At 55.6% G+C, this 12621-nt stretch overlaps 1 protein-coding gene across 6 annotated transcripts in view; it reads left to right on the top strand.

Annotated features, from left to right (window-relative positions):
* LOC133357478 (unconventional myosin-VIIa-like) overlaps positions 1–12621 on the top strand; it is a 94447-nt gene that overhangs the window by 42894 nt on the left and 38932 nt on the right. For all 6 annotated transcript variants that reach the window (XM_061575423.1, XM_061575425.1, XM_061575424.1 and 3 more), the window contains 9 exons: positions 376–482; positions 2315–2506; positions 3957–4115; positions 6372–6464; positions 7191–7285; positions 8208–8292; positions 9017–9166; positions 9650–9757; positions 10540–10770. In XM_061575423.1, the coding sequence (XP_061431407.1) occupies positions 376–482; positions 2315–2506; positions 3957–4115; positions 6372–6464; positions 7191–7285; positions 8208–8292; positions 9017–9166; positions 9650–9757; positions 10540–10770 (1220 nt within the window). The remainder of the gene's footprint in view (positions 1–375; positions 483–2314; positions 2507–3956; positions 4116–6371; positions 6465–7190; positions 7286–8207; positions 8293–9016; positions 9167–9649; positions 9758–10539; positions 10771–12621) is intronic.

Genomic DNA, 12621 nt, shown 5'->3' on the forward strand with positions numbered 1-12621 from the left:
TTTTCGATTTAAAGCTTTCGTGACTGCAGGGATTCATCTTCTTGGTTCTTTCGGTAAAGTCAACTAGAAGGGAAATAATAAAATAATAAAAATAAAACATAATAAAATAATTCTCACGACGTTTTGGCCACAGACGCTGTCTTTCCGACAGGCCTGTACTTCGCCTGAGGACGGCTGCTTGCATTGTGGCCGAAACGTCGTGATAATTGTTTTATTATTTCCCTTCTACGTGACTTTACCGAAAGAACCAAGAAGATGAATCCATACAGCTCCCATGACTGCGGCCACCCGAACCAAACAATGAAACCTGAACCAGACAATGGTCGATGTCGCTTGTCCCCCCCCCCTACCCCCCCCCCCCCCCCTCTCGCTCAGGGTTCCTGGAGAAGAACCGCGACTCCCTGATCCCCGACATCCTCGCGCTGGTGCAGTCCTCGAAGAACTCTTTCCTCACGCGCATCTTTGCCAGCGACCTCAACACCGTGCGTGCACCGCACACCACACCACACCGCACCACACCGCACCACACACTGCACCGCACCGCAACCTGCACCGCACCGCACACCGCACCACACCGCACACCGAGCCACACCGCACACTGCACGGCACCACACCACACCGCACCACACCGCTCCGCACCACACCGCACCCCACACCACACCGCTCTGCACCACACCACACCACACCACACCGCACCACACCGCACCGCACCACACCACACCACACCGCACCACACACCGCACACCACACCACACCACACCGCACCACACCACACACCGCACCACACACCGCACACCACACCACACCACACCGCACCACACCACACCACACCGCACCACACACCGCACACCACACCACACCGCACCACACCACACACCGCACACCACACCACACCACACCGCACCACACCACACCACACCGCACCACACACCACATACCGCACCGCACCGCACCACACCGCACCACACCGCACCACACCGCACCGCACCACACCACACCACACCACACCGCACCACACCACACTACACCCCACTACACACCGCACACCACACCACACCACACCGCACCACACCACACCGCACCACACACCGCACACCACACCACACCACACCGCACCACACACCGCACACCACACCACACCACACCACACACCGCACACCACACCACACCGCACCGCACCACACCACACCACACCGCACCACACCACACCACACCGCACCGCACCACACCGCACCGCACCACACACCGCACACCACACCACACCACACCGCACACCAAACCGCACCACACACCGCACACCACACCACACCACACCGCACCACACACCGCACCACACCACACCGCACACCACACCGCACCACACACCACACACCACACCACACCGCACCACACACCGCACACCACACCACACCACACCACACCGCACCACACACCGCACACCACACCGCACACCACACCACACCACACCGCACCACACCGCACCACACCGCACACCACACCACACCACACCGCACCACACCGCACCACACACCGCACACCACACCGCACCACACCAAACCACACCACACCGCACCACACCGCACCACACACCGCACACCACACCACACCGCACCACACCACACCACACCGCACCGCACCACACCACACCGCACCACACACCGCACACCACACCACACCGCACACCACACCACACCACACCGCACCACACCGCACCACACACCGCACACCACACCACACCACACCACACCGCACCACACACCGCACACCACACCACACCGCACACCACACCACACCGCACCACACCACACCACACCGCACACCACACCACACCACACCGCACCACACCGCACCGCTCCCCGACAGTGGGCTCGCGTGGTCAGCGCTGATTGCGAGCGCAGAGATAAAGCCGCTGCTACTGCTTCTGCTGCTCCTACTGCTGCTGCTGCTGCTGCTACTGCTGCTGCTGCTCCTACTGCTGCTGCTGCTGCTGCTCCTGCTGCTGTTGCTGTTCATACTGCTGCTGCTCCTACTGCTGCTGCTGGTGGTGGTTAACGCTGCTGCTACTGCTCCTGCTGCTCCTGCTGCTGCTGCTGCTGCTCCTACTGCTGTTGCTGTTCATACTGCTGCTGCTCCTACTGCTGCTGCTGGTGGTGGTTAACGCTGCTGCTACTGCTCCTGCTGCTGCTGCTCCTGCTGCTGCTGCTGCTGCTACTGCTGCTGCTGCTCCCACTGCTGCTCCTCCTCATGCTACTGCTGGTTAATGTTGCTGCTGCTGCTTCCACCGATGCTGCCCCCACCGCCGCTGTCGCTGCAGGACAAGGGCTCGATTCCGTTCCACAAGCGCGCCGGCGACTCGGTGAGGGTGCACGGCACCCTGACGCACCGGCGCCCCACCACGCTCAGCGGGCAGTTCCGCAAGTCGCTGGAGGAGCTCATGAAGGCGCTGGGCCTGTGCCAGCCGTGGTTCATCCGCTGCATCAAACCCAACGACGTCAAGAAGCCCCTGGTGCGCCGCCGATGCTTGCCTATGCCGCCGTTCCGGCTGCGTCGACGGTTGCCGGCACCGCCGTTCCGGCGAGATCGACGGTTGCCGGCACCGCCGTTCCGGCGAGATTGACGGTTGCCGGCACTGCTGTTCCGGCGAGATCGACGGTTGCCGGCACTGCTGTTCCGGCGAGATCGACGGTTGCCGGCACCGCCGTTCCGGCGAGATTGACGGTTGCCGGCACCGCCGTTCCGGCGAGATCGACGGTTGCCGGCACTGCTGTTCCGGCGAGATCGACGGTTGCCGGCACCGCCGTTCCGGCGAGATTGACGGTTGCCGGCACCGCCGTTCCGGCGAGATTGACGGTTGCCGGCACTGCTGTTCCGGCGAGATCGACGGTTGCCGGCACCGCCGTTCCGGCGAGATTGACGGTTGCCGGCACCGCCGTTCCGGCGAGATCGACGGTTGCCGGCACTGCTGTTCCGGCGAGATCGACGGTTGCCGGCACCGCCGTTCCGGCGAGATTGACGGTTGCCGGCACCGCCGTTCCGGCGAGATTGACGGTTGCCGGCACTGCTGTTCCGGCGAGATCGACGGTTGCCGGCACTGCTGTTCCGGCGAGATCGACGGTTGCCGGCACCGCCGTTCCGGCGAGATTGACGGTTGCCGGCACCGCCGTTCCGGCGAGATCGACGGTTGCCGGCACTGCTGTTCCGGCGAGATCGACGGTTGCCTACGCCGCCGTTCCGGTGACGTCGACGGTTGCCGGCACTGCTGTTCCGGCGAGATCGACGGTTGCCGGCACCGCTGTTCCGGTTCCGTTGACGCTGCCAGTACCGCTGTTCCAGCTCCGTCGACAGTTGCCGGCACTGCCATTCCGGCAACGTCGACGGTTGCCGGCACGGCTGTACCGGCGCCGCAGTCTAAATTTTCTCCCGACCGGGCATCACTCAACCCGCTCGTGCTTTATTATTATTATCATCTTTTAAATCTAGGTTGAACACTCATTTCTTTTCGGGCGGCTTTTTGTGTTTACTTTGTTGTCCTAATCCCGCACCTCCGATTAAGAAGCTGATAGTTCAGTGGGCCTTTCCTGGTAAGATACAAATAAATATATTTTTGTGTGATTGATTTCCCTTTCCTATACTTTGCACTCCTGTCGTGTTTATCTATCGCTTGTCGCGGTAACCTTCTGACCCCGTGGCCCCCTTACTTGACATCTGTGAACAAACGAGCTATGAAGCTCATCGTATTCCTCCTCCAGTCTAAGTAAAGATTCTGATTCCGACAACAAATCGGGGGTGCGGGCCAGGGGCAGGAGGTTCGTTCTCCCATCCGCGTGCACCCATCGGCTGCCCCCCCTCTCTATCTGTGCGTCATTCCCCCATCTCCCTCTCTCCGCGCTGTCCCTCACGCCTCCCCCCCTACCGCCCCCCTCACCGCCCCCCCCCCCCTGACCCGACCCCCACAGCTCTTCGACCGGGAGCTGTTCGTGCGCCAGCTGCGCTACTCAGGGATGATGGAGACGATCCGCATCCGGAGGTCGGGATACCCTATCCGTTACACCTTTGCCGAGTTTGTGGAGCGCTATCGCTTCACGCTGCCCGGCTTCCAGCCCAAGGAGGCCCAGGTGCGAACCGACGGCCACCGTCTCCACCTCCCCCCCTCCCCCCCGCCCTCTCCACTTTCTCCCCACCAGGCCGCCAAGAGGCAATAGTAACAGCACAGTACAGGGATTCCTCTACTTATGAACGAGTTAAGTTCCAGAGGTCTATGAGACATCTCCTTTACCAGTGGCAAAATAAAGTAGTAGGTTTTTACCCTTTAAACTGGTACAAAACTGACACCTTTATACAAGGCATCATGTTTGCAATAACCACAAGACAAGCAGTCAAAATGTAAAACAAAAAGAAACAACTCTGATAATGGTAATGATATGCACTGTCCTTGAAGTTGATTGGTCCACACCCGAGACAGCTTTTCTTAGAGCCTAGTCTCACGTGGTGTTGGACCAGATGACGCCAAAAGGCGTACAACTCAAAGACAATGCACTATCAGAGTATTGAGAGCTCGGGGTAAGCATTTACACTATGAGACCTCCTTTACCTGTGGCAAAATATAGTAGTAGGTTTTTACCCTTTAAACTGGTACAAAACTGACACCTTTATACAAGGCATCCAGAGGTCTGTTCATAAGTCGATTTGTTCGTAAGTCGATTTTTTGTCCAACTTTACTCCTGTAGATTCCAAACACGTTGTACGGCGTGTAGAATAAACATGAGGAATTGCTTTCAAAAGTTGTATACTCTCCTGTAGATGTAGATGCCACTGGTTCTTCACGTTTTGTAGATGCCACTGGTTCATCACGTTCTGTAGATGTAGATGCCACTGGTTCTGCTTCATGTTCTGCAGATGTAAATGCCACGTGTTCTTTGTGTTCTGTAGATGTAGATGCCACCACCGCTATCTATTGCGGGGTGGTTGAACGTACGACTCTCGGTCTTGACGGGCAACTGGACATACGGACCAGTATGAAAAATAAGAATGGGTTTTACCCTTTCTGGCAATAAAACAGGAGGTGTTAAGATGTTCAAACACCAAATAGAAACCTTTTGCAAGGAAGCAAGTTCGCACTAACCACACGTACTGGTGATGAACATGCAAACAAACATGCTCTGATAGTATAAAGACAATGCATTATCAGGGCATTTATAGCTTGGGGTGAGCAGCTACAACATAGGATACCTTTTTGGCAGTAATAAACATGCAAATAACGGAACAGGTTTGTTCGTACGTCTGAAAGTTCGTAAGTCAAGACGTGATTCCTTGTAAAAAGATTTCTGTTTGTTGTTTTAACATCTCAACACCTGTTTTACTGCCAAAAAGGGGTAAAACCTATTCTCACATTTTTATACTGGCAATGGAGGTCCCATGATAAATATTTGGTGTTTGAACATCTTAATACCTGCGCCTTTTGGCGTTATCTGGTCCAATACCATGTGAGACTAGGCTCTAAGGAAAGCTGTCTCGGGTGTGGACCAAACAACTTCAAGGACAGTGCATACATTATCAGAGTTATGTTTATTTTTTGCATTATGACTGCATGTATTGTGGTCTATGCAAACATGACTCCTTGTAAAAAAAAAGGTGTCAGTTTTTCTGCCAGATAGAAGGGTAAAAAAACAATTATCATATTTTTTACTGGCAAATGAGGTTCCAATGGTATAAATGCTTACCCCGAGCTCTCATACTCTCATGGTGCATTGTCTTTGAGTTGTGCGCCTTTTGGCGTCATCTGGTCCAACCCATGTGAGACTAGGCTCTAAGGAAAGCTGTCTCGGGTGTGGACAAATCAACTTCAAGGACAGTGCATACATTATCAGAGTTATGTTTTTTGTTTGCATTATGACTGCAGGTATTGTGGTCTATGCAAACATGACTCCTTGTAAAAAAGGTGTCAGTTTTGTTGCCAGATAGAAGGGTAAAAAAACTATTATCATCTTATCACCTGTTTTATTCATACTCTTAGTTCTTTCGGTAAAGTCACGTAGGTAAAAAATGAAATAAAAATGAATAAAAATAAAATAAAAATATTATTTTTATTATATTTTTATTTTATTTTTATTAATTTTTATTTTATTTTTTACCTACGTGACTTTACCGAAAGAACTAAGAGTATGAATCCTTGCAGTCATGAAAGCTTCAAATCTAGAACCTGTTTTATTGCCAGAAAGGGGTAAAACCCATTCTTATTTTTGATAGTGGCAAAAAAATGTCCCATGATATTGCTCATCAGAATCCTCCTCCTGCAGTAGAAATGCGTTTTCTGATTCTCACTTTGTGCTCACGCACCCACTGCCGCCGCTGGCTGCTGCTGCTCGTGGCAGGCGAACCCAATGGGAACGTGCAAGAAGATTCTGGGGGCCACGCTGGGGAAGGACGAGGACTTCCAGATCGGAAAGAACAAGGTCTTCCTCAAGGTTCGGTCCCTTGCCCGCGCGATTCTTTTCAAGCTTTAGCGCCTCCGTTTAGCATTGGTTGGCTACGTACGGTGCGAAAGAAGTCCATTTCGGTCGCGAATTCATCACACGCTTGCGGCACGGTTTCTGTAGACTCGAAGGCGCTGGGGGGGGGGCTAGGGGGGATTTGGGGGGTGGGTGTGGGGGGTGGGTGGTGGGGGGGTGGGTCAGTGAGCAGTGGGTGGGTGGATACAGTGGGTTGGTTCGGTTGGTCGGTGGGCAACGGGTGGGTCTGTCAGTGGGGCGGTGGGTGGGTGGGTGGTAGGTAGGCGGGCGGTGGGTTGGTGGGTGGGCGGTGGGTCGGTGGATCGGTGGGTGGGTCAGTGAGCGGTGGGTGGGTAGAGTGGGTGGGTACAGTGGGTGGGTGGGCGGTGGGTCGGTGGGTCGGTGGGTAGGTCAGTGAGCGGTGGGTGGGTACAGTGGGTGGGTACAGTGGGTGGGTTGGTGGTAGGTGGGTGGGCGGTGGGTCGGTGGGTGGGTCAGTGAGCGGTGGGTGGGTGAGTACAGTGGGTGGGTGGGTGGGCGGTGGGTCGGTGGGTGGGTCAGTGAGTGGTGGGTGGGTGGGTGGGTTGGTGGGTGGGCGGTGGGTCGGTGGGTCAATGGATGGGCGGGGCGGAAGTAGCCGACGAGAATCCTCCGGTACCGGCGCCCGCGTGTGTCCCCTCCCGTTGTCTCGCCTGCCGCCAGGACAATCACGACATGGTGCTGGAGCTGTCCCGGGACAAGAGCATCAACGACAAGGTCACCAAGATCCAGGGCGTGATGCGCGTCTATGTCGCGCGGTGAGGCCAAAGACCCCCCCCCCTACCCTATATAGCCTGTAACAGACTATTGGGGCAAGTGCTGTGTGTAAACACCTATGACGGCTGGAACGGCACACGAGGGGGTGGGTGGCCAGCGTCACGCCCCCCTGCCTTTGTCTCCCCAGTTGCGACGTTTACACACCGCACCAGGTGCTCATTTAAGGCTGAATCGACCTAGGGGAGACCCAGGACCGATGCAGATAATCGGTCATGGGTGTTGGCCATGAGCGGGAATCGTACTTGGGTCACCGGGTTTGTAGCGTGGTATGCTAACCACTACACTGGCGCTCACCACACATTCACACACAGCAGTAGCAACTACAGAAATCATCGCCCCCCCTCCTCCCCTGACTGGAATACTCATGCCCCAGGCCACTCACCACCAGGTTACACAAAATTAAAACCACCATGCGTCCAGGTTGTGCCGGGACCATCCCGGTTTTCGAAAGGCCGTCCCCGGTGTCACAAAGAATTTGTCAAAAGTCTACGGACTTTGTCCCCGTTAAAAAAAACTCATGATGCGGACAGAGGGTGCGGCTACCTGAGGATTGAGTGGAGCTTCCTGAGTAGTGGGCGGGGCTACCTGGGTAGTGGGCGGGGGCTCCCCGAACAGTGGGCGGGGCTACCAAAGTAATGGGCGGGGCTACCAAAGTAATGGGCGGGGCTAGCCGAGTAGTGGGCGGAGCTACCCGAATAGCGGACAGGGCTACCTGAGTAGTGGGTGGGCTACCCGAGTAGTGGGTGGGGCTACCCGATGTATATTACTATTCGTCACCCACCTGGACGGTGAGATTGGAATAGGAGGTGGGCGTCAAAAAAGAGCTTCATAGCTCATCGGAGTTCCCCTGGACGAATAATGACGATGGTCCTCGACTCGCCATGCTATCCGCGTCGCCCGCAGGAAACGCTTCCTGAAGATGAGGGCGGCGTCCGTCATGATCCAGAAGCACTGGCGCGGTTACTCGGAGCGCCGATTCTACCTCACGGTAGGGCTGGGGCTGAGGGGGGGGCTGGGGCTGGGAGGGGGGGCTGGGGGGGGGGTACCACCGCTCACCTGTGCCGGAGGCCGCTACGGACGTAGCCTGCTTGGTTTAACCGCAGGCGACGGCGATACCGCGGTATACGGTGCACGGCGTACCTGCCTCGACTAAGCTATTAAAATAACTTTTTATTGTACCAGGTAAGGCCCACTGGGGTACGTAGCTCAATGAAGTGGCTCACCGTGTGGAACTGTATGGCAGCCACATTCTCTAAATGCGTTACGTTGATTCTAAATGTGGAGGGAAAAACCCGAAGGACCAGGAGAAAAATACACGCGTCCACGTGAAAAACATGCACGCTCTATCTGTGGCAAGGTCGCTATTTAACCCACGACCTGCTGCATACCAAGCGAGGTAATTCACATTTCGCCACTGTGACATCCCTAAATCGATCAGCCACAATCCCCAAGGCATGCAATGAACACAACCGTGACTGCATCGCTCCACACCTCCTGCTTCGCTCGGGTTGGCTACGCACGGTGCGAAAGAGGTTGGACATCCGCACGTTGCTAATGTCGCCAGTTGTAACGTTAAAGGGAAGAGCCTGGTGGCCTGTCAACAGCCTGCTCCACCCATTCCTCCTGACACCCGACCGGTGGAATTGAACTCGTGAGTTCCTCCGTCGCTCTAACCGAAACCCGTCGCCCCGCGTCTCCCTCCTCCCACTCAGATCAAGCTGGGCCTGGCCCGGCTGCAAGCGGTAGTGCAGAGCCGCAAGCTGGTGCTGCAGTTCTCCCGCACGCGCCGCGCCGCCGTCGTCATCCAGGCTCACGCGCGCGGCCTCATCGCTCGCCGGCGCTACCGGCTCCATAAAACCCAGGTGAGGGGCTGGGAAGGCCCAGCCGCCTAGCCGCCACCCCCCCCCCTCCCCCCCCCCAGGGGACGACCGGCCAGCGGGCCTATGCCAGGCTTCTCCCTTCGCAGGCCCCGGCGGCGACAAGTTGCGAGCGTTTTCAGCAGAAGAGATGCGTACCCAGCCGGGTACGGGTAGGGTACGGGTATCGGGTACCTGATTGCGACCTCTGGGATGAAGCCATGTTGCAGGCGCGGGTGGGTTGATTCTAGGAACTTGAATTGTGAGAAGAGACAAGACGTTGGGAAATGAGTGACAAACGGTGACTCACCAGTGACTCACGGCCTACCCGTGACCGGCCGCACCAGGGTCGCAAACGGGTACCCGTACTCGTACCCGGCCGGGTACAGGTAGCCGGGTATCGGGTAGGGTACGGGTATCGGGTACCCGGTTACGACCTCTGACCGTCGCTGGCTCTGAACTGTGAATGTGGCCAACGTTGCGGTGCAGGGTCTGCCCATGGTCCAGGAGGAATTCAAGGAGGACATGGACCTGGACAGGAACGAAGACAAAATGCTGGACGAGATCTTCGGATTCTTGGGACTCACCGCCATGGAGGTGCCGTTGCAAGCTCGCTCGCACGCTCACTCACACACAGAGACGGAGATGACTTCCCCTATAGACCGTGTAGCTTGCAAGGGGCAAGCGCTGTTAGGATAATAGCAAACCTACGAAGGCCGGCAGGGCGCACGTAGGGGGGGTGGGTGGCCAGCACCACGCCCGGCCGCCTTTGTCTCCCCAGTGACGGTGTTTACTACACACCGCGCAAGGTACTTATTTGAGGCTGGGTCGACCCAGGGGAGACCCCGTGACCGGTTCAGATAATCGTCACCGGTGCGTTGGCCGTGAGCGGGATTCGAACTTGGGTCGCCGTGTTTGTAGCGCAGCTCGGTAACCACACTCGCTCGCTCGCTCATTCATTTAAGACTGAGTTTCCACTCGTTTAAGCAACGGCCACCACCACCACCACCCTCTCTCCCCACCGCCACCACCACCACTCTCCCTGCCACCATCACCACCACTCTCTCCTCTCTCCCCACCGCCACCACCACCACCACCACTCTCCCCTCTCTCGCCCCGGCACCACCACTCTCTCTCCCCACCGCCACCACCACCACCACCACTCTCTCCTCTCTCCCCACCGCCACCACCACCACTACTCTCTCCTCTCTCTCCACCGCCACCACCACCACCACTCTCCACTCTCCCCTCTCTCTCCCCGCCACCACCACCACCACCACTCTCTCCTCTCTCCCCACCGCCACCACCACCACCACTCTCTCTCCCTGCCAGCAGCACTCTCCCCTTTCTTTCCCCCGCCACCACCACCACCCCGCCAGGAAATGGACCACGTCGGCATGGACATGACGACGGACTTGGATGAGGACCTGGGGCAACGTGGTGATGACGACGACGACGACGACGAGGAGAAGCGACGCCGCGGCGAGCTCCGGGACTACACCTTCGCCAAGTTCGCCGCAGTCAACTTCCAGGGCAGCTCCACGCACACGCACGAGAGGCGATTGCTGCGGGTGCCGCTGCTCCACCACCAGGACGAGACGGACAGGCGGGTGGGTTCTACACTCCGGGGACTCCTCTGCTTACGAAACAAATCGACTTACGAACTTTCAGAGTCACGTAGAATGGAAATAATAAAATAATAAAAATAAAACATAATTAAATAATTCTCACGACGTTTCGGCCACAACGCAAGCAGCCGTTCTCAGGTGAAGACCAGGTCTGTCGAGAAGACAGACTCTGTCAGACAGACATCGTCTGTTTACCGAAAGAACCAAGAAGATGAATCCCTGCAGTCACGAAAGCTTTAAATCGAAATTTGAACTTTCAGAGGTTACGAGCAAAGCCGGTCCGTGTGTCCAGTTGCCCGTTCGGAAACCGAGAGTCGTAAGTTCATACCGCCGCACAATAGATGGCGGTGATGGCATCTACATCTGCAGAACGTGAAGAACCAGTGGCATCTAGATCTGCAGAACGTGAAGAACTGGTGGCATCTAGATCTGCAGAACGTGAAGAACCAGTGGCATCCTAGATCTGCAGAACGTGAAGAACCAGTGGCATCTAGATCTGCAGAACGTGAAGAACCAGTGGCATCTAGATCTGCAGAACATGAAGAACCGGTGGCATCTACGTCCACAGGAGATTATACAACTTTTAAAGCCAAACCCCGTATTTAGTGTACACGCCGTACAGCGTGTTTGGAATCGACAGGCGTAAATTTGTACTTACGAACAATTCGACCTATGAACAGACCTCTGAAACCGAACTCGTTCGTAAGTAGAGGCGTTACCATATTTATCTAAAATTTCTGCTATAAATGTCCAAATGATGGGCCATTTTGTTGAGCTACGATTTGTGACCAGGTAGCTTTTGAAATGAACATTAATATCTCAGTGGGGCTTTGCCTGGGAGGATGGGGATGGTTTTAGTGTTGTATTTGTGTGTGTTTGGGTGATTGGTTCACCTGTCCTGTACTTCTAATGCTATCGTGTTTTTTTTTTAAATACGTAACCTTTTTTGCCAGTATCAATATGTAGTGGGTTCCACGGAGGCAGACATTTGTACATGGAGGCAACACGTTTATTACACACCCCAACAGGCTAACTACATAAACTACGTACCACTCGGGATAACTGACTACGTGGTAACTACCACGGAGCAAGACCACAACAAGGTCCCTATATAAACGGGTCAGGTCAGTAACGTACTGCCTGACCCATGATGTCGAACGAGCATAGCGGGTTGATTCCAGAAGACAGCCCAGAACGCTCCCGTGACTGCCCCTTTTATCCTCCTGGGCGTGGCCTCGCTCCGCCCTTGGGCACGCCCCCTTCGGGATCTGTTCCAGAAGGTTCTGGGACCTTACATCACCTATCCCTTTGGTCCCTTTCTGGCCCACGCCCTTATCCTATGCAGGCCACGTGCCCTCTTGGGTTCAGGGGTGGGGAACCTTTTTTCTGCCAAGGACCATTTGGATATTTATAACATCATTCGCGGGCCACACAAAATTACATTTATGTTGCTATGAAAAAAGCGCGTAGATTTCTTGAATTTCGAGTCGTGCGGTTGCCTTGGCAGGGCCAGAGTAAGTGATTTCGCGGGCCTTATACGGCCCGCGGGCCAGACGTTCCCCACCCCTGATCCTAGACCGTATGCCATACGTACTCTGGTGACAGAGAGAGGCTCTAAGACGCACAGTTACACTCTTCTCTCAGTAGCGGACGCAACGCCTTAGTGACTCAATATACGTCTCTACAAATATATAAGAATCGGTTTCACCCTTTCTGGCAATAAGACAGGAGGTGTTAAGATGTTAAAACACCAGACTGAAACATTTTTCATACCGTGTGTATGTACCGCATGTGTGTCGTGTGTGTGTACCGTGTGTGTGCACCATGTGTATG

Source organism: Lethenteron reissneri, chromosome 58 (genome assembly GCF_015708825.2).
Source record: "Lethenteron reissneri isolate LAM-NWPU_2019-01 chromosome 58, ASM1570882v1, whole genome shotgun sequence".
NCBI lineage: Eukaryota > Metazoa > Chordata > Hyperoartia > Petromyzontiformes > Petromyzontidae > Lethenteron > Lethenteron reissneri.